This window comes from Herpailurus yagouaroundi, unplaced genomic scaffold (assembly GCF_014898765.1).
Source record: "Herpailurus yagouaroundi ecotype Mexico unplaced genomic scaffold, PumYag 222, whole genome shotgun sequence".
Lineage (NCBI taxonomy): Eukaryota > Metazoa > Chordata > Mammalia > Carnivora > Felidae > Herpailurus > Herpailurus yagouaroundi.
In genome coordinates, this window is record NW_024412453.1 from 13,468,492 (window position 1) to 13,495,923 (window position 27,432).

General features: G+C 41.9%; 1 protein-coding gene across 26 annotated transcripts in view; it reads right to left on the minus strand.

Moving 5' to 3' along the window:
- RBFOX1 (RNA binding fox-1 homolog 1) overlaps positions 1–27,432 on the minus strand; it is a 2,071,930-nt gene that overhangs the window by 111,306 nt on the left and 1,933,192 nt on the right. For 23 of the 26 annotated variants that reach the window (XM_040458700.1, XM_040458710.1, XM_040458711.1 and 20 more), the window contains 5 exons: positions 27,043–27,186; positions 20,120–20,173; positions 12,193–12,285; positions 10,317–10,377; positions 623–676 (listed from right to left, as the gene is read on the minus strand). In XM_040458700.1, coding sequence (XP_040314634.1) covers positions 623–676; positions 10,317–10,377; positions 12,193–12,285; positions 20,120–20,173; positions 27,043–27,186 — 406 coding nt within the window. The remainder of the gene's footprint in view (positions 1–622; positions 677–10,316; positions 10,378–12,192; positions 12,286–20,119; positions 20,174–27,042; positions 27,187–27,432) is intronic. The other 3 variants (XM_040458724.1, XM_040458712.1, XM_040458703.1) reach the window with 1 other exon arrangement.

The window sequence follows — 27,432 nt, forward strand, 5'->3', positions numbered from 1 at the left end:
CCCGATCAACCGCTAGCTGGAGGGTAGCAGGGAAGGGCCAAGGGGAGAGACTTCCCTCGGAAGGGCAGGGCAGAGAGGAATATGGAATTGCTAAGGAAATGTGATGCATGGAGAAAGAAAGACCACTTCTTTTTTTTTTTTTTCGTTTTCTAAATAATCCTCCTCTTGGCAATTTCAACTCACTGCCACATTATTGGAATAAGTGAGCCAACTCAGCTTCGCTGGGAAAAAAAATGCGACCCCACACGGAAACGTATGGCAAAAAACACATGGAGGGACACTAAATAAAATTGGGCAAGAACAGCTCCACATTCGTTCAACATACCCTTGAACAAGGCCTCAATGCTTTTTTGAGGCGAAATCAATGGAAAACATCATAAGGAGCAGGGGCTCCACGCATAGCTCACAGTGTAACACACATACGTGATGTCCCTTCATTTTTTCAAGGGTTTTAAACACTTTTGGTTTTGCTTTAGGAAAAAAAAAAAAACCAACAGTCCCTCAGAACTTCTGAGGAGAGGGATTTTACTTGGTTCAGATTATTTCATGAAACCTATTCTCTAGTAGCAGGCAAAACACATCGAGAACAGACGAAGAAGTCATGCACAGAGGAAATTTTTACCTGCATAGAATTCGGGGCTGTAGACCGCACCCACAACTGGATTCAATTTCCAGCCTTAAAACAAATACACAAAAACATGATTATCACATTTGATTCAACAACTCACATCACTACAAGCGAAACACAAATCAAATGGGGTGGTGTATATATATATATTTTTAATTTTATATTCAGAGGGTATATAGTCTGGGGATGCATAAAAATGATTTGTAACCTATACCTGGGAAGGCAGATTTATGCCTTTCTTTGATTGGCTGCCAATACAAGTTAATAGTATGGAAACTATTGACCAGCTACAGGTGAACTTTTTGAAAATGATGTGGTGATTAATTTTCTCCCATGCTAATATTCTCTAGAACCACTATAATAATTGCAAATTTTTTGTCTTCTTTCATGGATCACTGCTAGGTAATCCATCATATGCCCCTTTGCATTTAGTCCCCCCAAATTTGAAAGCTCACATAAACAGAATTCTTTGCGGATACATATTCTGATAATTGTCATTCCTAATTATGACCCAGAGAATTCCGAAGTGCTTTTTACATCCCAAAGAAAATGACATTTATCCACGAGAGATTAAGTGTGGAATACATTTCAGCACATTCAGGAACCATAAAAATTCTTAATCAATGCATGATACCTAAGGTAACTTTCAAACAACCTGTGTATAAGAGGAACAGAATCCTGTAATTTTCCCAGTGTTCTGGATGGAGCATTTTCTGTCAAATGAATCCTGGCCCCTTAGGAACTTTTACTCAAGAAAAGAACATACAAGAATATGTGCAAATTGAGAAGCTGTGCACATTACACACCCACTGGGCATCATTTAGGGAACAACCTCCAAAGAATGGCCATGTTTTAGGGTTTGGTAATCATTTCCTGCTCCTGCTGCTAAGTCTTTATGAAAACATCCATTAAATAGAATTCCTGAAAGATAAAGAAGGTCAGGTGTGCTGCCTTTTATGGAAAACTTTGTGTCCTTGGGCTGAGGGTAAAACACCCGGGGTCCTTTAGCAAATGCTCCTGAGAAAAGGCAATGGTGAAAGGTGGGATGTGAGAGAAGGTATTTCTGACATGGAAAGCTCTTCCCAGATGAAGGGGTAGGACATCCTATCATCTGACCTAAGTGATGCACCTGTAAGACCAGCCAAGAGGTAGCCACAATCTACTCATCCTTTAAGGAACACACAGGTTCGATATCTCCAGAGACAGGCCCCTGGACGGACCAAAGAACTTTCTACAACTTTCCAAGAATTTTCTGTTTCTAAGAGCTTTCATCCAACTTGAATACGCTGGCAACTTTACACTTCCCTAGGATGGTCTTAAGATAGGATTTTTCAAAGTGCTCTGCTTGCATACCTGGGAGGCTTATTAATGGAAATGTCTGGCCCCATTTTCACCAGAAAGAGACATAAAATTCTGAGATGTGTTGCCCCAACGGTTTCTGAACCGTCACACTGACACCTTCCTCTCTTACATTAACCACATCTTGTCATATAGGAATTTCTATAGTGATATAAAAATGAAAATTATCTGGCACATTTCAGAAAATGTGTTTTATGAATGTGGAAAATGACTTCAGTTTGACCAACTAAAATTCCACTACTTCCTAAAAAAAAAATACCCAATTTCTGGGGACATGGGAACTAATGTCTACATTTCTAGACCTTGGAATCAAGCCCCAAATAGAGAAAACTGGTTGAAATTAAAGTTTCAGGATGATATCGACATATTTAATGGTCTCCTTCCCTAGTCCTTCACAGAAGTCTAGATTTGTGAAAGAAGTACATAAGGACCCATACTAAATGAATAATTAAGTTATGAATTTATTACTCTTTTTCTTCATCCTTTTGCTCCCCATCTTACACCCTGCTCATGTCCCTACCTTTTCCAGATAGTGGAGACAGGGTCTTTTTGTTACTAGTGAAGTAAGATTTTGTTTCTTGTATATGTCCTTATGAGGTCCCTTAAATACTCCCTTTTGCACACAGGCCTGTGACACACCATTCACTGAATGTTGACCCACTGATTAATTTTGATGGAACTCTCCAAGACTCTAAGTTATGCCAATGGCCTTTCATTTTCTCACAGAAACAGATTTCTCAGAGGTATCTAAGACTATCTTAAATCACGTTTCTCTCATCTGCCTGTATTTTCCTCATTTCCTTGAAACCTTCTATGTATCTATCTACCTACCTACTTACCTACCTGTCTATATATCCATTGATCGATCCATCCCTCATCATTTTTTATCTTTCTTCTCTCTCATCTATCTATCTATCTATCTATCTATCTATCTATCTATCTATAATCTATCTACCTACATACCAACCTATCTGTACATCCATTGATCTACCTATCTATCCATTCATCTATCCATCTATTATCATTTATCCCTATCCTCCTTCTCTCTCATCTGTTTCTATCTATCTATCTATCTATCTATCTATCTATTTATCTATCCATCCATCATTGATCAGCTCTTGACAAAGTTTACCTGATCTTATTTAGGCCTCCATTGTCTTCCCAAAGCAGGCTACTTAATGCCACTATCTACCTATTTACCAACTTACCAACTACCTACAAGTTTACCAAGTCTATTCATGGAAAAATTTCATTTAATATATAAAGGCATTCTGCCTCATCAGGAGACACATGCCATCTCCTGTCTGCAAGTATTTATTGAGGGAGGTAAATGATAGGGTCTCCTTCACAAGAAACCAGCTTGGAATCTGTGAGCCACAAAATGAAATGTATGGGAGCACTAGTGCAGGTTTTGTCCTGCTCTTTGTCACTGGCCCTTCTTCCTAAACAACGCTGCTCTGCTTCCACTGTAGGGAAAACCAAGGCCTTTTTGATCCAGACCACAGGCATGATAACCCAACTTCTCACCTCCCTACACCCTTGCGGCCTGCTCCTCATCAAGTCTCCCCACGTCAGCAAATGACACTTCCATCTGCTTGGTTCCTCAAAACAAAACTCTTGAAAAATAACTTCTTGATTCTCCCCTTACTCTCATATCCCACCTACAATCCACCAGAAGATCCTATTGGTTAGACTTTGAAAAGATGTTTCCATGTGCTTAATGTCCATTCCTCTCCGCTGCCACCATCTCATAGCACGGTTCCCTTCTCTCCAAACCAAAGGGACACTGCACTTTTAAATCTTTATAAAACCACCCAAGATCATTCTACATCAATGTAGATCATTCTAGATTATACCTACTGCTCCCTGTGCTTGGAGAACTCTCCACAACTCCTGATAAAGTTGACCTGATGTTATGTGGGTCTCTAGTGTCTTCCCGGGGCAGACTACTCAAGGCCACCTCCTCCCCCTTCAGCTATACACCGACTCAATTTCCAGTTTTGTTTTCTGCACCCACTACCTGGGTTCATCTTTATTTTTCTTTCTTTGCTTGTTCTCAGTTGTTTTTATAACCATTCTCTTTCATTAAAATTAATGGTAAATGAACAGGACTGCTGTCCAGTGTGAATGCCCAGCACCTAAAATTGCATTTTGCAAATGGTTGGTGTTCCATAAATATTTACTTAAGTTTTGCTCTAAAGGAACAGAAGGAATAGAGAGCTTTTTCTAATAGACTCATTCCCTTTTGGCTAGGATTCTATCTCCTTCTAACCTCCAATGACCTGCTTCCTGATGTACATCTAATAAAGAAGCACCCTGTTAGGGGTGACTGTCTTCAAGGCAGAGGAAATAAGAATACAGACCTTGAGAATCACCCCTGCTCAGACTTACAAAACTCATGCCGGCTTATGTAAATGTATGCAAATTGAATGCAAATAGCCTCCTAGTCCCTGTGACTCCTTCCAGTACCTGGAAGAGACCCTTGGGATAACCCTGCTGGAGACTGGAGCCTGCACTGTCAGGAAGATGGACAAAATGATCCTGGTTTTAAGTTCTCAGGCAGTCTGTACATCCTCAGGCCTTGCAAATTCAGAGATTTTGATCAAGGACATTAAACTGAACAATGAGGCTTATAACAAAAGAGAACAGCTGACAAAGCCCACTGCTCCCAGCCTCGCAGGGCCCCCCATGCAAGAAGGCTATGGAGCAGAGACCAGACACAGGAGCTGTGTATAGAGACCCCTCTGTGGTTGGGCCTCAAGGGGCTGCATCCAAATCAGCTAGCCCCCTCCTCAAATTTAGCTTCTCAAAGGTCATCTGCCAGCCAGCGGTAGAAAAACACTGTTAACTATGGCTGCATTAGGTGTTAAAAGGCAAGTCTGAATGCGCAAAAAAAAAAAAAAAAAACATGTGTCTTCTTTAGGGCTTTGTGGGGCTGGATATCGAAGAAACATATTCAAGAAAGCACCCTTAAATACACCACTGGGGTTTCACAGAACTGTTCCAATGCTTTCCAAAGATATCAACTGAGGATGCCAGGGACTTGGTAGTTGAAAGGGTGCATGAGGTGATACCCAAAATGAACAGTTACTTGCACATTGTGTTTGGTTCACCCGCTGTGGTGGTGGTGTTTTTTTTTTTTTCAACATATATTCATTGCCAACGTTTAGATTTCACTAAGATACAGGATTTCTGGTTTTCTTGAAAGTTTACTAGAAATAACCATTTTTTTGATTCAGAATCCCACACGGACAAATTTGCTAGAAGTGACCAGGGACACTCCACTTAGCCCCCAGTTAGCCACAAACATACCTGCTCCCTATTATATGCCTGGCTTTGAGGCCAAATATTAACAATCTTTTATTGTTATCCTGTCCCGTTTTTTCTTCTAGTAGAAAACTATCTTGCTTTGCCCAGTATGAAAATGAGAGTGCAAAAAAGAATGTGAGTCTTTCAGACCTTCCCTGCTCGTCTATTTTACCGGCTAGCCTCTGATGGCATCTGAATATTTGATCCTTAAATTAGTATGTCTATCAGGAAGTTCAGCTTACTATCTACAGAAAAAAAGAAGAGGACTACTTATTATTGAGATTATTGTGTAATTAAATTTTTAGGGCATTTTGTACCCCTGGGACTGTGTCGAGTACTTATCTCCGTAATAAGCACAAATACCCTAGAAAGTAGGTCCCATTATAACTCAGTTCCTACTTGAGAACACTGGTGTGTGGAGAGTTTAAATGACTCGCCTGCAGTTCAGTAGCCAGTCAAAGGCAGAGCTGATACAAAGTCTACTTCTCTCTCTCTAGTCTTGGATTTTTTGGTCCAATTTCATCCTCCCTAAGCTATCTGAGGGAAAAAAAAAAAGAGCCATATCCAACACCCAGGCTTGTCCAACATCCAGAGAATCCCTGTGAATGTGGTTCTCAACTTGTTTTGCATTGCAACCATTTGGTCTGCAGTGAACACAGTGGACCCCAGCTCCTGTCTGAGGGCTGCTGTCCTTAGGGGGAGTCAACAATACAGAAGCAGCCCTGTTCCGTCTTTGCGAAGCTCTTGGATAGTGTTTGCAGATCCCTGTATGTCGTCCTACAGTCTTCTCCTACATCTGAGTGCAAATGTCCTAGGAAATGGAATACCATGATGATGGGATTGTTATCTGTGTAGCAGAGCCTCGTAGCCAGGCACCTACTTGCATTTAGGGTCTGCTGTGACTCGCACTGGAAAGTTTGCAGCTTCCTAAGCTCTTGTTGGACATATAACTGAAGGAATGCATGAATGTGATGGGAGCATCGACAGTGATACTTCACCATGTGAAGATGACCTCACCAAGTGGTGATCCTAGGAAGGTATATTCGCCAAAGTGGAAGTTGGTGGTTTGTGACGATAAATCAGATGGCTAATATATGAATCTCACTGGTCACTTATTTTTCTCATTTCAGCATGACTTCGTGGGTCCTGACTTATCTTCTCTTCCCTGCCTCTAGCTCTACTGGGGTATAAGTGACAACTAAAAGTTGTAAGTATTTCAGGTGTATGACTTGTTGATTTGATATTACATATACACACAATCAAGCTAATTTACATATTCATCATCTCTCTTTCTTCTTTCTTTCTTTCTTTCTTTCTTTCTTTCTTTCTTTCTTTCTTTCTTTCTTTCTTTCTTCTCCTTCCTTCTTTCCTCCCTTCCTCCCTTCCTTCCTTTTTTGTGGTGATAATATTCCCTCGTAACATAGTCACTCTTGCTGAGGATCTGAGAGGACCCCATATCTTTTCGGTTAAATCATGTTGCAATTTATGGGGCAGTTTATCTGTAGTGATGATACTAATGAATTGTGGACTGGACAGGCTTTGAGAACTGCTTTTTTTTGAATACCGAAAGTCACCATGGTGTCCTCTACAGAAACCAGCTGCTTTATGTAATTAGGGTTTGTATTTGTTTCTTAAGGAAATTCAGCTTGTCATGGTCCATCCACCCCTTGCATCCTACACTCAGCCCATGTGATGGGACAAGCCTCCAAATGACCCCTTTCAGAAACATTTATGAGAAACACACATGACTTACTGCTGGAAGCTAAGAATGCATGGCTACCTGGAATGGGATGTGGGATGTTTATGCCAGCATCTGGCAGGGATTTGGGCTGAACGCTTAACAATCTTTTTGTTACTGTGGTGAGTTACCATTTGTGGGCAGTTCTGTAAATGATGGAGGGAAAGCAATGTAACAAGATTTTGTTCATAATAAAAGAGAAAGACTTCACTAATGACTTCATCTCTTCTAGCCTCAGTTTTTGCCTCTTTAAAATAGGGATAAGTATGTCCTCTTTAGAGGATTTCACGTGGGCCCAGTGCATTTAAAATGCTTAACAGAATGTCATACAGTCAGTGTTCCAGAGATGTTGGCTATTAATGACTGAGGTTTTTTTTTCTTTAAATGTTTATTTATTATTGAAAGACAGAGAGAGACAGAGCATGAGCATGGGAGGGGCAGAGAGAGGGGAAGACACAGAATCTGAAGCGGGTTCCAGGCTCTGAGCTGTCAGCACAGAGCCTGACACGGGGCTCAAACTCACAAACCACGAGTTCATGACCTGAGCTAAAATCGGACGTTTAACCGACTGAGCCACCCAGGTGTCCGTTAATGACTGAGTTTTGGATTGTGTCCCCACATTCCACGGGGCCAGTTTTCAACCCCCAGGTGGGACACAGATCAATAACTCTTTAAAATAAATATGCATCCATATGGCTTACAGAATAACATTTGGCTTCCCTTGCTTCATTTTCTCATGTGAACAGTACACCTGACCACCTCTGCACATGCGTGACAGTGGCCGTGGAAGCACGTGTGCATGCACACACACATACACACACAGTTGCTACTTCATAATTTAAGGAAATGGCCAATAGTCGGGTCAATGCCATCTCATATTAACTCTGGCAAGTTGCAGAGTTTTTTCTTTTTACCCAAGTAGAAAGGCTTCATGACATACAAATCAGAAGTTTGCTTCATTTCAGCACTGGGCATTCAGAGTCTGTTGTGGAAATTTTCTATTCCCTTTCAGGCCATGTCTCGGATGTTGTTGCAGCTAGAAACCGGGTCAGCAGAATAGATAAATCCTCTGGTCTTTCAAGTTAGAACCCTGCTAAACTGACAGTATTTCTCTGTGTAATGGGCCCCCTTTAAAAATAGGAATGGACTGACTTAGCCCAATTGATAGCCATTGGCACAAGACAAAGAAAACCAAAATCGAAACTAACAAATGCTAATACTACCGTTTTTAACAACAGAAACAAAAAAATGGGGCTCCTGGGTGGCTCAGTCGGTTAAGTGTCTGACTTCAGCTCAGGTCATGATCTTGCAGTTTATTAGTTCAAGCCCCATGTCGGGCTTTGTGCTGACAGCTCATAGCCTAGAGCCTGCTTTAGATTCTGTCTCATTCTCTCTCTCCTCTTCCCACTTGTGCTCTGTCTCTCTCTGTCTCTCAAAATTAATGTAAAAAATTTTTTTTAAATAATTAAATGTCAATCAGTATGGAAGGTAAGACTAAACCCATATATCCATTTCATGGTATCTTATGTAACCACTAAAAAGAATGGGTTTGGTCTGTGTATTAACATCAAACGAACTCCATATTGATTTATAAAAGCCAATTAAAAATGATGTGCACACCATGACATAATTTATATGAAAAGCACATACACAATACTGTGAATACTATAAATATATATTACATATACATGCATAAAAAAGCAAAGTTAAAGTACACACAATAATCTAATGGTGGTGTTCTCCGAGGGGGAACTAGAATACCAAGCTGGTAGAGGCATTATTCAAAATATATTTACCTTTTCCTTTAATGTTTCTTTCTCATTTTTTCTTTTTTTTTAAAAATGAGTCTGCATTTCCATGTTGCACATGTAATTAAGAAGTTAAAAATGGAAAATATCATTCCTTTATCACAGTAATAAAACTGTTATTTTTTAAAAACCTACAAAACAAAGGAAAAATATCTTCCAGTCTTATAATTCAACTCAACCGTGAACATTTTGACGTAATGCCTTCCATAGTGTAGTTGAAATCATGCTATACCTTTTCATTAAGAAAAAGTTTCATTCATCAGGAAGCCCTGCATCTTCCTTATCTTGCTCATTTTAGTGGGTATAATGTTCCACTGAGTGGTTATAATTAAACCTACTGTATTACATTCATACCTAGCTTTTTGGCACAATTAAGCATGTGATTAGCATACCGGCAGCTACCCCTGTCCCCCATATATATCTTAAGAGAGATGTATTCTGAGAAGGATTACAGAATCAAAATGGTGGAACTTTTCAATTCTTGTACAGACGCGAGATCTTATTATGAGGAATTCTGAGACAGCTTCTTGGTTAGTGTGAGTAGAGATACGTTGTCCTGAAGGGGTCTGCAGTATACAGCAACATCTATATCTGTCCCCAAACAGCACTGGGCAACCCAGAGAAACAGAAAAACCGCACTCATGCTATGGAGCTCAGCAGGAAGCACCCTCCAAGCCATTTAAAATCCTAGTATCGGGGCACCTGGGTGGCGCAGTCGGTTAAGCGTCCGACTTCAGCCAGGTCACGATCTCGCAGCAAGTGAGTTCGAGCCCCGCGTCAGGCTCTGGGCTGATGGCTCAGAGCCTGGAGCCTGTTTCCGATTCTGTGTCTCCCTCTCTCTCTGCCCCTCCCCCGTTCATGCTCTGTCTCTCTCTGTCCCAAAAATAAATAAACGTTAAAATCCTAGTATCTCCAGAGCAGACTCAATGCCAGAACCAAATTCTGCTGTCCCTCTTCCAGAAATGACTAAGGATCAACAAGGAGGTTGGGGGGGGGGGGGGAAGGAAACACACCAAACCTCCATTCTCCCTCAACTTACTATAATAACAGCAAATTAAGTGACCCAGGTAACCCTGAATAATTACTTGTATCTCACTCCAAATGGGAGTTATTCTAGAGGGACTGGAGGAAGGGCATGTACGCTCTACCTGAAAATGAAACTTGCCTCTGCCCTGAAATGATCTTGTTTAAAGAATGATTATTGAAGTCTCACTGGCAGACGGTGTCACAATAGCTTCACGGGGACTACGCGGCGATCGGACAACTCTGTCCCTGCCTCAGTGCTCACCCTGAGTATGTGTCGTCCCTGAAAAGTATCTGATCAATGCAGGTGGTTCACTGTAGCAGGTCAGCAGTTAGGGCACGGGAGCCACTGTGAGGCGACTGTGGCTTGTTGAAACATATCCCCCCGTTACATCATTGAATAGATTCAGAGGTAGAGATGATTGCTTGTTGAAGGCCAATCTCTACTTACCATTTGTATAAGGGTTGACAGTCTTTTTATTTGTCATTACACGTGCTGTGGCATTATTTACCTACGTACATAGAAAACTCAAATGAGCACAAATGCTAGGACTGGCCCACAGTTCAATTAGTTGCATGCATTATGACTGTGATTACTTATTTAAAAAAAAAAACTAAAATGCATTTTAATTTATAAAAGGCAGTAGATGCATAACAAAATCATACATTTTTATAATTACATTTACTTCATAACCATTTTAACTTACAAATCATTTCAATAAAGCAATGTCATATCATTTAAAAGTTTAATAAGGAGACAGTAAAAGCAAATTAAAAGGAACTGCATAATTGAAGATTGAAAAGCATGCATGTACTCCATGGTAACACAGAAACAATAAATATTTTTAAACACAAAATAAAATTCATATGAAGGAACATGCAGTGGAGTAGAAGGGGGAAGAGACAAGGTACAAGGGAACATAAATGTCAAAAAACAAAAAACAAAAAAAAAAACAAAGAAAAGAAAAAAGGGACAAACAAGATTTAGCCGTGTGCAACACTTTAGGAAGGAAGAACCATCGGGGAAGCAACATCTAGCATTCAACACTAGGAACAAGAGCCTTTGACATAGCAAGAATTAACAAGATCATTCAAGCTTGAAAGTCACAGCTAACAAAAGGATAAAAGAGGGTGCATCGTTTAACACAATATGGAGTTAACAATCTGAGTAAGATGTGCACTGTCATATCCCAATCCAATCAGTGCCTCCCAGGCTCGCTTAGAACGTACACTCAATTACAGGCGTACCGGTACCCAAAAAAATAGAGCATCAAGAAAACTTAATACGACAAGTCAAAAAAATCCACGTGGTATATATATGTATATAGATAATCAGCACTAAATACGTCAAGCGGCAGATGGACTTCACCACTTACCATTCACCACCATCGCCAGCATGGGTTTGTATACAGTTACCATGGTTACTGAGAGTTTGGTGAGGGGCCTAAGCGTTATCGTCGAGGGGGGGGAATGAAAGGCAAAATATGCAACATCTTACTCCAAAGACTAAAGCATTTTTAACTGGTATTTTTTTTTTTTTAAGTTTTAACAAATATAACCCTGTGGCCAGGTTGAGGGAGATCCAGTGGTAGAAAGAGTAGATTCTGAGTATCGAAATTTTAGCATTTTTTAATATTTATTCATCATTATTATTTTTTTTTTTCAGTGAAAAGGGGCCAGATATTGAACAGGAAATCCTGTTGGTTATTCACTTTATTATCAAAATGATACAAAGATTCCAACTGGCTTGTTTAAAAAAAAAAAAAATGAAAGGTTCAGTGACAAAGACCTCTCATTTAAAAAAACAAAACAAAACAAAAAACAATTGTACATTCCAATGCTACTCTGCTTTCACCATTTGGCTCAATTTGGACACCACTGTGGATCCCTCGTCAACCCTGCAGTGGAAAGAGAAAAGAAAAGAAAAAAAAAAGGATAAAAAGAAAAAAAAAAAAAAAGAAACTGCTCTGTATTTTGTCTTGTTTTGCACTCTGTCTCCCCTGGCTGGGAATCTATTGCACCCATTAATGATAAAACACAGAAAATTAAAAAAAAAAAAAAAAAAAGTTCCGATTAACCTTTCCTGTGTCTCCCTTATTGCCATTCACCTTTTCATCAGTAATAAGAATGACAGGATAAAGTAAAATTTAAAAAAAAAAAAAGTAAGGCCAGTTTTCCTTTTTATATATAAATATATATATATATATATAAACAGTGAGGAGGGAACAGGGTCACATACAACACACGGTGATGCATCTGGCACGACGAATGAGCGCGAAGCAGACATTTATGAAAAAGATGAAAAGGAAAATATTTTGGACATGCACCTCGATTTTACGGCCCTCTACCACGGTGCCGTGTAATTTCTCCCTCGCCCTGTCCGCATCGGCACTATTTTCGAAAGTTACGAAACCAAATCCCTGCATGCAGGAGGGAAAAGGGAAAACAACATGCAGATTATTATTCCAGTCAACGACCACTGCGGAACGTTCTCTCGTTTTAAGTTCTATTGCTTGTCCTGGCTTCAGTTCTGTAACATGCAAATTAGAGAAATTATAAGGATACGAAGGTGTGCAATAAGTAAGCGACACATGTGAACGAGATTTTTTTTTCTGTCACCCGTGATCTGTAACCCCCTGAAGAATTCAAAGAAGGATACCAAAGATACCTCTCTACATGACACTACAGAAGAAAATAACTCTAACAGAAAGGAGATGAGATCCAAATCAATTTACAGTGTCTTCACAGAGAAGAAAATGAAATAACGGGGGGGGGGGGGGGAAGGAAAAAAGGAACCGCTTTCTGGACATGCAAATTAAGAATAAAATAAAATAAAACGTGTGCACGAAATTCAACAATGAATGCCAAAATCTTCTAACATTGCCTACAGAGTCATGCCGTGTGGTTTTAAGAACATCTCTCGTTCATGCAGTTTTAGGGTTATTCAAATTGGTCAAGTTTACAGCCTTTACTTCTCAAAAATAAAAATTAGAAGCCTAAAAAAAAAGGAAAGACCTTTTTTTATAATAAATCTCAAACTCTTTGATCTAATAAACAAAATAATCACATGAAATGAATTGAAATAAATATCAATGGATTAATAACAATGCAAACAGTTCAAGTAACTTTTTTTGTATTAATTACCCCCACCCCGCCTCAAAAACATTTGTCCTTCTGTATCTGTTAACTTTCCAGGCTACTTCATTAACCGAAAAGGGAAATGTGTATACATATACTGTAACGTTCTAACACATTATCTTGATATTCATTTCTCAAATCAACAGGTAGAAAATAAAGAAGCTTTTGTTCATAGAACGTTATTCACAGTAACACTCTGGACACTTCCTCTCTTACTGATAGGTAACAAATTAGACTAGACCCTGTACTTCGCCACTGGCATACTTTGTTTTAATATTTCAGCCTCGAAAAACAACCCCACTAAACGTCACATTGTCAAAAGCCACCTTTTTTTCTTCACTGACACTGTTCCTAAGAAGAGTACAGAAAATATGACACATTATTTTTAAAACCCCTAAAAATATTTGTACATCTTGTTCAGAAATATACACCAACCTTTTGAAACCATTCCAGCGTAAATTTGCCCAACTTGCTCTGGTTCTCACAGCGTAAACTGGGTGAGACAATGCAGTGTGTTGGGATTCCTATTTGGAACTGAGTAAACGTCAGTAAAGGGACAGCTGGTTTTAAGCTTAACTGGGGCAGTTTGATGTCCAGTCTCATTAATGAAATAGACAGTAATTACAAATAATAAGTGATCCTTAACCAGCTGGTGCTAACGCCCAACCCCTCACTAGGTTGCTAAAGCGATTGCCAAACCTCAGGGTGTTAAGAGAGGTGTTGCCCCATGGTCTGCCTGAGTGAGGACTTTCCAACATCAATATGGGCTCATGGGTAGAAGATACCAGGTGTGGATGCACTCAAGCTAAATTAAGTGATTATGTGACAGAACTCAATGGGAAAAAATAGAAGCAGCTTTACTTTGGAGGACTGGACTGAAGAATCTTTCATAATCTTTCCCACAGTGAGGATCTGTGAGTAGGACAAGTCTGGATTATTTGATCAATATGAGACTTTATGCTCTATAACAGAAGGGCCTTCTTGGTCTCATACCCACATTAGGTATCCAAATATACTGGCAAACTGATTAGTTTTGAAATAATAACCCTTCAATGGACTAAAGACACAATTTGGGGGGTTTGCTCTATTAATGGCTCTGACTCTTGGCCAGTGGGTCCCAAACTTGGTTGCACAATGAAAGAAACTGGGGAATAGAGTGTATTAGGTAGATTCCTGACAGGGCTCACAGCTACCTGATCAGAGCTCCAGAGTGGAGCCCAGAAATCTGTTTGTTGAAAAAGCTACTGTGTGGTCCAGCAACTCCATTTCCATGGCCTCTGCTATCACCAGGCACCATCCAAACACAGTTTCGGTTCATTGTATGAGGTGGAATACTACGTTGCCTACTTCCAGGGAGCAGCCGATGGAGAGGTGTGAGTTTTGGAGGTGGATATCTATCTGACTTGCTTATTCAGATCCAAAGTGCAGGGGTACAGCCATTATCTTATGGCAATGTCCACTTCCTCCCCTCAAAACCTAACCACCTAGCATGCCCAGAATGTCATACATCTAACAGATTAGGGCAGCGAGGACTCGGGCTATAGCGGGGACAATTCTCTCCCTAGCAAGCAAAGAAAATGCACAGTCCAAGTCTTATCAATGGAGGGTTCTGTGGCCTCATTGCTATCCGCGGATACCAATCATTAGCATCACAGCGCCTGGGAAAACGGAACATTCGACCCACCTGCCAAACGTCATCCCAAAGAATCACGTCATCATGATTCTTGTCTGGCTCCAAGGCAGACGATACTGGCTTAAAATCAGCACTACGTGCACCAGGGACACACGAAGGTGGAGATAGAAATAGGTTTAGAATCCCATGGAAAGTTTGTAAACTACAAAGCAAGTGGCTCCCTACCTACCTAAGTTCTCCCTTCGTCTTAAAATAAGATACTAAATATATGGATTCTTATTCTTACTCTCACTTTCTGCTAAACGTCTCTCCCTCTCTCTCTCTCTCTCTTTTTCTTTGAGGTCCTCAATACCTCTTTCCTGCTATTGAGATGACTAGTTAAGATTCTACAAAGTCAGGTTCAGAAGTGCTTATTCCAGAGACAGTCCCAAAATACCAAAGGGACTGTCCTACCTTTTCCATTGGACAGTCACACCTCCCCACAGGCAAGAAGTGATCTGGCCTCCCTGGGCCAGAAGATTGCTAGAATTCTCATCTGGGGGGAGATGCCAGTGACTTGGCAGTTTTTAGGTACCCTCCCGGCCAAGTGCAGGTGCTGGGTAAGTCCAAGACCAGTGCTGAGGTTACTTCTTTTAGCCTACATCAGGGTCAGCTTTTTATCTCAAGGAAGCACAATGTGGAGTTCTTAAAAACATTCTGGATATTTTTATCTCAGACTTAAAGAGGGGAAATGGAAGAAGCATGTTTTGGACTTGGCCTGAGAGCATGGGAAGGGGGTGCAGATCTCAAGCGCATGGGGCCCACAGAGCGGAGGGACATGGTCTTTGCTGCAGGAGAGGCACTGGTCCCAGGGCCACCTCAGGAGATGGCTGGAGCCGAGAGAAGGCACAAAGCTGACTAAGAGACCTGGTAATGTGTGCACAATAACGGGGCTCTCAAGATGGGCTGCAAGGCCAGTGTGACTTGCTTGTTTTAAAGCCTTTGGTGAATCTGGGGCACCTGGGTGTGCCAGTCGGTTAAGCATCTGACTCTTGATTTCCACTCAGGTCACGATATCACAGTTCTTGAGTTCGAGCCCCACATCAGGCTCTGTGCTGACGTGACGGGGTCTGCTTGGGATTCTGTCTCCCTCTCTCTCTAACCCCTCCCCTGCTTGCTCCCTCTTTCTCTCTCTCTCTCTCTCTCAAAAAATAAATAGACATAAAAAAAAAGTCTTTCATGACTCGTGAATTCTGACCTTCCCATATCTCAATGATTTTTCCATTTTGGTTTTGAGGTATATGGGTAGGTCATACCTTCTTTTTGTCGTCGTCGTCGTTGTTGTTTGGGGGATACCTTCCTTTTTGTATCAATGCAAAAATAACATTTTGTATGTTAAATCAAGGCTCTGAAGCACCCAGGACTGAAGAGTGTGCCATTGTTTTCATCTTAGGTGAAAACCCAACTCCTCTAGTTGCTGGTGCAAAGACCTGTCTAGAAGAGGTGGCTGCTGATACCACTCTAAAGATTCATTTTTCTGGGGGACTAAGAGTTTCACAGCTCACTTCTTCCCACTCACCTCTGCACACACAGCTCCTTCTCCCAGGAAGACCACCTGACCTACCTCCTTCCCTTCCCTGGGAAACTCCTACTCATGAGAAAGTTCACTCGCAGCTTAAACGTCCCTTCTTCCCAGAAGCCTTACCACCCCTCACAACACGGGTCTGCCTGCTTGGCTTCTCAGTAGCCTCTTACGTGCCACACAGCACAGCCTGCAATATTGCATTTGGGTGCCCTCCCTGCCCCCCTCCCCAACCCCCGCCAACTACTCAGGAAAATCTCTGAGGACAGGAAGCACTTCTGTTTCCCTTACCATGAATTCACCTGTCTTCTCGTACCTGGAAGGGAACCAGTCCTCACAGGTAGCTACGGAATCAAAGATCAGACCGTATACTTCCTACATGTATTATGCGCTAGGGGCGCCTGGGGGACTGAGTCCGTTAAGCATCCGACTCTTGGTTCTGGCCCAGGTCATGATCTCACAGTTCATGGGTTCGAGTCCCACGTCAAGCTCCATGCCGACAGTGCACAGCCTGCTTAGGATTCTCTCTCTCCTCCTCTCTCTTCCCCTCCCCTGCCCTCTCTCTCTCTCAAAATAAATAAATAAACATTAAAAAAAAGGAAGTAGCTCTATCTGGCTGTATCCCCCAAACACAATACTTTAGAGCTAAACAAAATGTTTTTAAATCTCATAAAGGAAAAAAAAAATTTAAGATCTCTGACCCCTAAATGCTATCATATTCTTATTTTCAAAGTCTGGCACGTCTTTTTAAAATGTGGTTTCCCCGTACACTTGCTACCTGTGTATACATTTATGCTCTACATTCTCAGGATAACATAGGCACTGTCTGTGTTTGTATAAGGTATATGAACATGCACACCCCTTCACCCCCAAATATCCCCAACATACAGCCGTACTCACTGGGCACTGCAGGACCTGCCTCGGGGACCGTCTCCAAAGAGAATGGCCAGAAGGTGAGCTCCTAGCTCTTAAGGGCCACCCACTTCCCCTGGCTGCTTCTCCTGCACCAAATGATGAAAATGAGGTCCTCACAATGGTTCAGGTTCCTCAACTATTTAAATGGCAATGTTCCTTTAAATAGGGCCCTTTCCTGTAAAGGATGATGCCAAGTATGAAAAATGTCCTCGTGTGAGCTGCTGTCCCTATTTAGCAGGTGCCCCAAAGGACTGTCTGGATGACACTCCAGTTAGCACCTGCAAGACGGGTTGTTTCCGAGGAAGCATACCCAGCCAGAGAGGCTATTTTTGATGTCTCCTAATCAAAAGGAAAAAGCAGGTTCACAAAGTCAGTCTCTGGATGCAGCAAACTTAACTGGTCTTCATTGCTAAAGCCCCAGAGACAGGCTAATCACGGCAATGACGGGGGAAGTATTAAAAATAGTACCTCCACTGTACTTTCAAAATAGCAAACGATATTCTTCTAATGTCCCAAAACAGCTCTCGAAAGGAATTAGATAGCTTTTTCCAACGGGCAAACGTTACAAAACAAAATATAAATTAAATATAAATTTTAAAAAAGGCAGTCTTTAAAAGCAGTAGAATTACAGACTCAGGATTAGAAGGAAGTTGGCCAACATTCCGGGTCATCTTCTAGGATTTTGCCAGGAACGCATCAGGCCTGAGTGAAAGGGATTAGGCCGTGTACATTTTTTGCTTTTCTTTTTATTTTTTAAATTTTTTTTTAACATTTACTCATTTTTGAGAGACAGAGTGTGAGTGGGGGGCAGAGAGAGAGGGAGACACAGAATCTGAAGCAGGCTCCGGGCTCTGAGCTGTCAGCACAGAGCCTGATGTGGGGCTCGAATTCCCAGACTGCGAGATCATGATCTGAGCCGAAGTAGGATGTCTAACCTACAGAGCCACCCAGGTGCCCCTTTTCTTTTCTTTTTTAAAGATTTTATTTTTGAGTAATCTCTACACCCAATGTGGGGCTCAAACTCATAACCCTGAGATCAAGAGTCACTGGCTCAATGGACTGAGCCAGCCGGGTGCCCCTGGGCACATTTTTTCTTAAATTGTTTTTTAATGTTCATTAACTTTTGAGAGACAGAACAGAGTGTGAGTGGGCAGAGGGGCAAAGAGAGAGGGAGACAGAATCCGAAGCAGGCTCCAGGCTCTGAGCTGTCAGCACGGAGCATGATGTGGGGCTCAAACTCACTGACCGCAAGATCACGACCTGGGCCAAAGTCAGACACTCAACTGACTGAGCCACTCAGGCGCCCCGAGGGCACATTTTTTCTTTTTTTTTATAAATTTTTTTTTCAACGTTTTTATTTATTTTTGGGACAGAGAGAGACGGAGCATGAACGGGGGAGGGGCAGAGAGAGAGGGAGACACAGAATCGGAAACAGGCTCCAGGCTCCGAGCCACCAGCCCAGAGCCCGACGCGGGGCTCGAACTCCCGGACCGCGAGATCGTGACCTGGCTGAAGTCGGACGCTTAACCGACTGCGCCACCCAGGCGCCCCGAGGGCACATTTTTTCTTAATGCACTTTGCATTGCAGGTATAGAAACAGCCCCTGTAATAATTTTCACACAAGAAGCAGAAAGTTAACTTACGTTTCTCCCAGACTAGAGGTCCCACCACTGATATAAGAATGACAAAAAAAAAAAAAAAAAAAAAAAAATCCAAAATTATGGAGGAAGAAGGTCCCTGAACAACAGAACCAGAGAGTATAATGAATTGATTCTTTTTTTTTTTTTTTTCCTCATCTGGCATATTGCAACATCATTTTGGCTATGGAGAGGAGAACACTGGATTTTCTTCCCTCACAGCAATCTGCAGCATCCCATTTAGGAGGGTAAGTGTGCAGACTGCCCAGGGAATAATACATTCAAATGCTTCCTTCATGGAAGGAGGTATGCTATGCCCACTGTCCCCCTTGGAAAAAAACAGGTCTTCTCTTAACCCTCCTGGATACTGACTTGTCCCAAGTCACCTGTATAAGAAAAGTTATAGGGCTAAATCCAGTATCTCTGTATCTGACAAGCGATTTGTCCCAATATCCACTTTCACAGTCTGAAGATGTAAGAAGGGAGCTTAGAATTCTGGACAGCTTGGGGACTGGCACCAGGGATTTAGAACTTCAACAACAGGCCTGGAAGGTCTCGTAAAACACAGATTGCTGGGCTCCAATTTTGAGTATCTGATTAGGGCTGGGTTGGACCCTGAGAATTTGCCTTTCTAAGTAACTTCCTAAGTCCTGCTGCTCCTGTGGGGATTGCATTTTGATGACCACTGAATGATACAGGGGATACATTGAGAGACATGGGCCTTTCCCCCCCAACCTAATGTATTTCCATGTTGAAGGGGCCTCTCCATATAACCCTCGACTTTTACTAACACTCTTCCCTCTAGGAAAATCTACTTTAAAATTGGTCTCCTACTGGGGAAAAAATTCAAAGCAATGGCAAATTGCAAAATGTGGAGTGGTGAATATACTAAGGAAAGCAACTTCATTCGAAAGGTTGGTGTATGTGAAAATTTCCTCCCCTGCAACCCAGGAAAATAACTGCACTTTATTAATACAGAATAATCACATATTTACCTGCGCATGAGACTAGCAACTCACTTTTTAATATAAAGAACATAATTATCACTGAAAAACAAAAATGTAGCAACAACATTATTTTTTAAGCATGGGCAATTTTCCTCTGGAAACTTGATATATATATAAATAGATATAGAAATAGAGAAATAGATAGGTATAAAACAGCAATTTTAAATTACCCCCCCCTTATACATTTACACTAAACCCAATGTATTTCCCACCATTTTGGAAAGCGGAGGAGGTCTCTAAAGGAATTCCCACTAAAGTGTATTTTCACAATGTGCTAATTAAAACAGTGCAGTTGTTTTCCATTATGCACAGCAAACGTTTAAACATAAGCTAAGCAATCCTGAGGTAAATTAAATTGCTTACCTTTGAGCCTCGCTCATTAAAAATAATTTCAACATCTAAGATTTTACCAAATTGCTGCAAAGAAATAGAAATGTTTTATAAGCAAGAGAAATGGGATAAATCATCTTATGCACATTGGTAACTGTACCCCAAGTCAGAGGGTTTTTTTTTTTCCTCTTTTATTATCAAGGATAGGCATTTTAAGTTGTTTTATCCTTAGAGGAGCGCTTGAACCAAGAGACTGGAACCACACACAGATTTCCATCTTGCTGGATACCCCACCAAGTGAGAGGGTGTAGCATTGGCCTGGGGCAAAATGTATGGTCAAGTGGTTAGTTCCACTTCCCTTTTTTTATGTGTGTGCAAGAACTTTCCCAGGCACTGAGCAGCGAAAATGAAAACTGGTTGGTGTGTAAACTGATCCTCCTATGCTACTCTACTCCACTAGCTACTGGGAGAAACCTCCTGGAAGAGGTGTGCTTTTCATAAGAAAATGTCCAGGTAGAATCTGATGATGAGGATTATGGCCCTTGGCCCCAGCATAAGCAAGAGGAACAGTGAGGCCACGGAAGAGAAGTCAAGTCCAAAGAGATAAAAGCAAGATCCTCCAGGTGGATATCCATCATAATCAAGACACCAGCGTAGCTGTGATTAGCCCTCGGGCTGAAATGTACTTCTCTCAAAATGATTCCTCATTTTGGGGTTTTTTTTTTTCCAACGTTTATTTATTTTTGGGACAGAGAGAGACAGAGCATGAACAGGCGAGGGGCAGAGAGAGAGGGAGACACAGAATCGGAAACAGGCTCCAGGCTCTGAGCCATCAGCCCAGAGCCCGACGCGGGGCTCGAACTCCCGGACCGCGAGATCGTGACCTGGCTGAAGTCGGACGCTTAACCGACTGCGCCACCCAGGCGCCCCAGATTCCTCATTTTGTTAAACAAACAAATAGATTTTAGACAATCAGCACGAATAGACTCTATAAGGGGTGAAAGCAACTTGACACATTTAGGCCCGGAACCATGGTTTCGGATTACAAATAGGGCAGCCAAATAACTCACGGATGCCCAGTTACATTTAAATTTCAAAATTTTCAGGATAATTACATCCCCTGCAATATTTAAGACATACCTATACTTAATAAAATATGTTATCTACAATTCAGATTCAACTGTTGTTATCTCATGTTTGTCTTTATTTGCTAAATCTCATAGTCCTAGGGAGACGTGCACGTCAAACAATTTGTGATTCATACTTTTAAAAAAAGGGAACATGGACTTGGAATCAGAAGCATCTGATAGTCCAAAATCTTTTCCCCTTGATATTGGAGTCTCTTCCTTTTTCTTAGCTTGCATGAAGTACAGTGGGTATTTATTTATTTAACTTTTTGAGCGTGCAGGTGGGAGGGGGTTGTTGTGAAAGTATGCGACATGGCCCAGGGAAAGTATGACGGGAAATTTACCCTGATGCAGAATTAGGGCGAGTGCTTTTAGTGATTAAAAAAATAAATGGAACCACACGAAGTAGTATGTCCATCTTTTCTTCTTTTATTTTGAGCTTTTGTATTATTCCATTTGCTTTTGCAGCCTGGATTTTTATTGCGTCCTTTGTTGCCCTAAGAGATGCTGCATTCTGTCTTTTTCCCCAGGGTAGAAAGCATTAAGCAGCCTCCATGTTGCAGAGGACAGAGTGGCTGGGAGGGAAAGAAAAGGAACCAAAGATAAGAAGACAGAGAAGAGAAGACAGCTCCCCTGGCCACTATACACAGGATACCAGGGGGCCCTGAGAATAAGTGCGAAGAGGGTGCAACTAAGATTTGAGAACAAAATTATTTGAAACATACAGAGGCTATCCTCTGGAACATACAAATAAATCTACCTTCCCTGGAAAGGCAGAAAAAAAAAAAACTATGCACACTCCAGTTGAAGAGAAAGAGCTCAAAACCTTGAAACAAAAGTAGTTTGATGAGAAAAAGGGAATCCAAAGCTATGTGATGGAAATGTGCCCATCCCCCAGGATACAGAGGCAGTCAGGGGACTGCGCCTTGAATTTGTCTTGTGGAGCGGACATGTTTCTCTTCTTCCCGGAGAAGTAGAAGGCTAGGAAGAAACAAAGAAGCAGTTGGGCTGGGAGAGGACAGGGGAGGTCTACAGTGCCAGCAGGAGAGATGGAAATACCAAGAAACTCACAGGTAACTCACCCTGCAATTGATGGACACTCTAATTTCCTTTTGGTCAAGAGAATGTTCTTCTATGGAGCATTTTCTGTGCCCTAGATTTGGGCAGAGAAAGTTGTTAAAAATAGAAGAAAAAAACTTCCAGGTTTGGGAAATGCAGGATTTGCCGTTGAAAGGGGAGCTGAGTTTCATAGTAAAAACTCCTCCCGTTTGTGAACTCCTCAGAAGCAGTGATTTTGATATAACCTCCTCAGAATATTCAGTCCACACAGATGCTATCATATTTATTTCAGGCCTGAGAGCACGAAAGCACACATATTTATGAGCGGGGAAGCTTGAAAAGGATTCCTTCCAAAACCATGAAGCAAATGTCATCTACGGAACATTCTCTAAGCAGTCAACATGAAAACACTCCCTTTAAAATAAGATCTGGTTGAAACAGAACCAACCAATCAAGAAGTAATCCTAGCATGTGTCATTCCCTAAATGAAACAATGACACCATATGCCCTGAAATGGTCTCAAATGTTTGCCTCTTTGGCAGTTGCTACTGGGTGGGTGATTCTCAGAGCCAGAGAAGCAAGCGAAGCAAACGGGCAAGAAGAATACTGGTGTGAGCCCCATTTCGAAGACAGTTGCATACTGTATTTATAGTATCAACAGTTTAATTGGGAAGTTTGGTACTAATGATGTAAACACAGCTGGCACACGTTCAGTTTAAACAGACACGGCTCGCTCGCAGACATTAACTCGCATTTGTCTGCTCAACACCCATGGTTAGCCACGTTCCACAACAACTCCAAATCCACGCAAGGGGTCTCAATAGCTGTATCAAGAACAAAATCCAGAAGCTTACAGGCATGCACTGGAGCAGGTACGTACCAGGCATTTTCAGACAGTCTCAGATCAAATAATATTTCCCTGAAAAACTGTGAACGATGTTCAACGGTTACAGCATAAAACATGAAAGTAAAGGTTAGTTCAAAGAGTGTACATGGAGGCTAAGAAAAGGCACCGTCTCAGTTTTCTTTGGGTTGGCTTCATGTCTGGAATGCAGAAGTTAGGAGGCACCAGGCCAGGTCCAAAAAAAAAATAAAAATAAAAATAAATAAAGCCTTCATTGCTTCTAACCGCACGGTGCATGGAACTTTGCCAGTAACACTAAAGGGGCAGACATCTCTGTTTTATTACAAAGAGGTGATCATGAAAGCTTCTTTTGCATGTTCTGAAAGTCATGTGGTCTGTTTCTGGGTGACAATTATGAGTGATTTCACTAGATCATGCATCATGCCTAGAGGGTTTGTATTTTGATAACAGAAGCAAGGCTGTGCTATAAACAAGGGTATTGTGCACATTTGAATCCTATACTCCATGAGTAGTTATTTCTGAAAACAGTCCTGTGATACAATGTGTCCTGTCAGTGGTCTGGATATATCATAACCACCTCTCTCACTCACCTAGATACCTGTACACTTCTAAAGGTAAGGTAAAGAATCATTCTGCTCAGGAGCAAGCCATTACAATCAATTTGGAGGAAATCCACACATTTCTTTCATGGGATCATCAAGATTTCAAACATAAAGAAAAGGCACTCTCACGAATGCTTCCTGAAATAAGGACAGAGCTCAAGACTGAAGTAGCCAGGCCAGAAGCAATATTTCTTACAGTGAAACACCCAGAACCAATGCCCCTGATCTGTTCCTTTCGGCCCCAACTGGTGTTTTAAAAAGACTCTGGTTCCACTGTGGCCAGGTAACTTCTTGACCAAAGACTGTTCTATGAAAGGGAAGGGGAGGGGAGGGGAGGGGAGGGGAGGGGAGGAAAGGAAAGGAAAGGAAAGGAAAGAAAAAAGAAAAGCAGGAAAGAAAGAAAGAAAGAAAGAAAGAAAGAAAGAAAGAAAGCAAGCCTGAACTTAGAAGATTTAATGCCAAACGCTAGAATAAATTCATCCAAAGGAGGAGGAAATAAAGAATGCCAAGTACCGAGTACATGGTGGGAAAAAGGTAACCAGAATCGTGATGAACGGGCCCTGAAGCCACAAATTAAAAACAAAATGTGAGCCTCGTGCAGTGACCATCAGGCCTGCAGAAGTTGCAAACTTCACGGCTGAATTACTAATGGTGGCAAAAGGTGTTTACGAACACGGCCAGGTTTTGGGCAGTTTGAGAAGAGAACTTCCTCTTTTGTCTTGTTTTGGTTTCAGTTTCAAATCCCCATGGCCGCATTTAACAAAAGAGACAAAGGAGAAAAGCCCAAAAATCTTGGAGAGGGTTTTTCTCTGCAATCACCCCCATTCTAGCTCCTGTTAAAGTGAAGGGACAAAGGGAAAATAGAGCAATAAAAGGTAAAAAAAGAGATCTCATGTCCAGCCGACTTGGAACAGGCCTGAGTGGAATCAAAATGTGGTATCTTACAATAACTATGACCGCAAAGAAACCACACTTAATTCTCTCAAGTGGAATGTGGGGAGCCAATCAGAATGTGTACAGATGCCTTTCAATGTGATTCAAGCCACCAAGCTTGTCGTATAACCAGGATGGGCTTACCACCACCAATGCTTGGCTGGGAACAACAGATTTTTAGCTTTGAAGTTCCGTTTTTCGGAACAGAGGTTGTAAACCAAAGAGGCCTCAGCATTATTACAAAGAATCCAGGAATCCGTATGTGCCTGAACATTTTTATAGCTGAAACTCCTAAAAAAAAAAAAAAAAAAAATCTTGCGTACTTTTCAAATGAGCACAGATGCTGTTTGTGATGAGCAAAATTAATTTCAATATTACTGAAGGCATGCTGCATTTTCTTAATTGATACTAAGCGTATCTATCATCTTGTCAAGTGGACGACGTCTTGTCAGTTGCTTAAAATGTTTGACTTTTACAAACACTGGCTTTGAAACCAGTAGATTGTGATCAGAGTTTGACAACCGGTAGTGTGTTCGTTCTCTGGCAGGACTCAGCCCTGCACCGCTTGCCCTGGCCCCGGGAAGACACAGAGGCTCAGACACCCGTGCAAGCAGGATGCCTTCTTCGGGAGTTCCAGCTGTGGATTTTTCCAATACGTCTCTGACTTGGCTGTGCGGTCCTCTGGTGACTTTTAAGATAACAGAGAAGACCAGGGAGGGAAGTGCACCCGCAGGGGGGCCGCTGCAGTGAGTGACACTCTAAAAGACCACCAGGATGGTCATTAAGAGGGCCAGATTCAAAGCCAACATCCCAGTGACACCTGACGAGGGAAGATGGACCACAGAGCAAGACTTTCTAACCTGACGTGGCAAAAGGAATCTAATTCCTCTGGCTGCCATCATTCAAACCTGGTCGCACTGCTTTACACACACTTAACCTCCACTTTCACTTTGAATGCTCTGCACTTTTCAAAGTCATCTTTGACCTGAGAGTGCCCGAGGGTATCTCCACTCGGCAAGAGTTAGAGGGCTCAACTCAAGGTTATTACCAAACGAGGAAGATAAAAGTGCAGAAGCTGACCTTTTCCTCTGAAATGTCAGGATTCAAGTCTGGGTATCTGAATATGAGGACGCTTGCTCTGTCTTTGTGTCAGATGCATACTTGATAAACATCATGCATGTTAAAGAAATAAAAGGTGCAAGCAAGCTAACCCCACAGTCACAGAGTGATGAGCCAGCGCTCCCCTTTACATGAGGGGGGGAGGTGAGGTCTACTCTGCCCGGGGTTAGGCATTACAGTTTGCCTTCTTCTTATTCCTTCTGTAACATTTGCATCCATCCACGGACTCTTAGAAGAAGAAACTCCAAGCAGCCAACCTTTCCTCTAAGTCAAATGCTAAGGGTGTGGTTCTGTTCATGGAATCCACAGATACCTCCCATCAATACTGGGATGGATGTCATGAACAAACAGGCTGAGTACGTTTGCAAAAACAACAACAACAACAACAATGACAACAACAAGCGAAGGATATCTAAGCCCTGTCAGAATTTTATCCTTTGGTGGAACTGAGCCCAAAGACATGGCTAACTCATTCCTTCTCAAGGTGGACGCTGCGACATTTCGTCCAGGAAAAGAATCACAGTCATGGCGTCCTACAAGGAAGCAACCCTGTCATTTATTTTCTCTAGGTTGGTCGTGGCTTCCGCCCTGCTCTGCATTTCCATCATGGTGCCTTGGAAAGGCACCTCTGTGGGGGTAACATCGCCGTAAGAACCTCTGAATCCTCACCACCAACTCCAGGAGAATGTATATGGCAGGATGCAAGTCAGATTTAGATGTCTTTAGCTTTTTTTTTTTTTTTTTTTTTTTTTTTTGGTTTTGCTTTTTAATGAAGTTTTAGGCAGAACTAATTATTCTCTAAAGCTGCATCTGAAATCCAAATGCACAGTGCCTGGGAAAGAGTGAGGTATATGCAGGAAAATGTCATGATAACTTGTCAACTACAATAGAGAGAAGAACCAAAAAGACACAAAACGTTTATTTCAGCCGTGATGTAGGGTCCCGGGCCACTTGATTTGGGACCATCAGTCAGATTCTTTCAATGCTATTTTATCTGGGAGCTCATTTTCCTTCTGACTTTCCCGTTCCTAATTAGAAGAACACCATTTGGCCAAGTGGGAACACGGTGAACACATACAAAGAAATGGATACTGAAATCGTGAAGAGGTTCTGGCCAAAATACAGCTACAGACTAGGACCTAAAATGCCTTTCTTTTCCCCTCTGTCCACATCTCACCTTCAGAACTTACATGAAGAGAGGGCTCTGGGGACCCCACAGCAGGCACTGCAGAGGAGAAACGCACTACTTACGCCAAACATTTGTCGGAGGTCCGGATCTCGGAACCGGAAGGGGATGTTGGAGACATGCAGCCGTTTGGGCTGGGACTTGTTTTCTGAGTTTTCAGAAGGTTGTGTCTGGGGCTGGCCATCCGTCGGTGCTGCGTCATCTGTCTGCTAAAAGGACAAGAGTAAAGAGGCTCTGAGTGGACCTACGTGCTGTTTCCAAACTGCTTTTGCTTCCCCTAAATGGTAGGAAAATGCTGGAACAAAGGAACAAAGACAAGGAAAGAAGTGCTGGGTCATTCATTCATTCAACATTTCTGAAGACCCCCTGAGAGCGTAACATGGATCTGGGACTCACTAGCAAGAAAGGCGGACAAAACTCCCTGCCTTCGTGGAGCGCAATTCTTATGGTGGGGG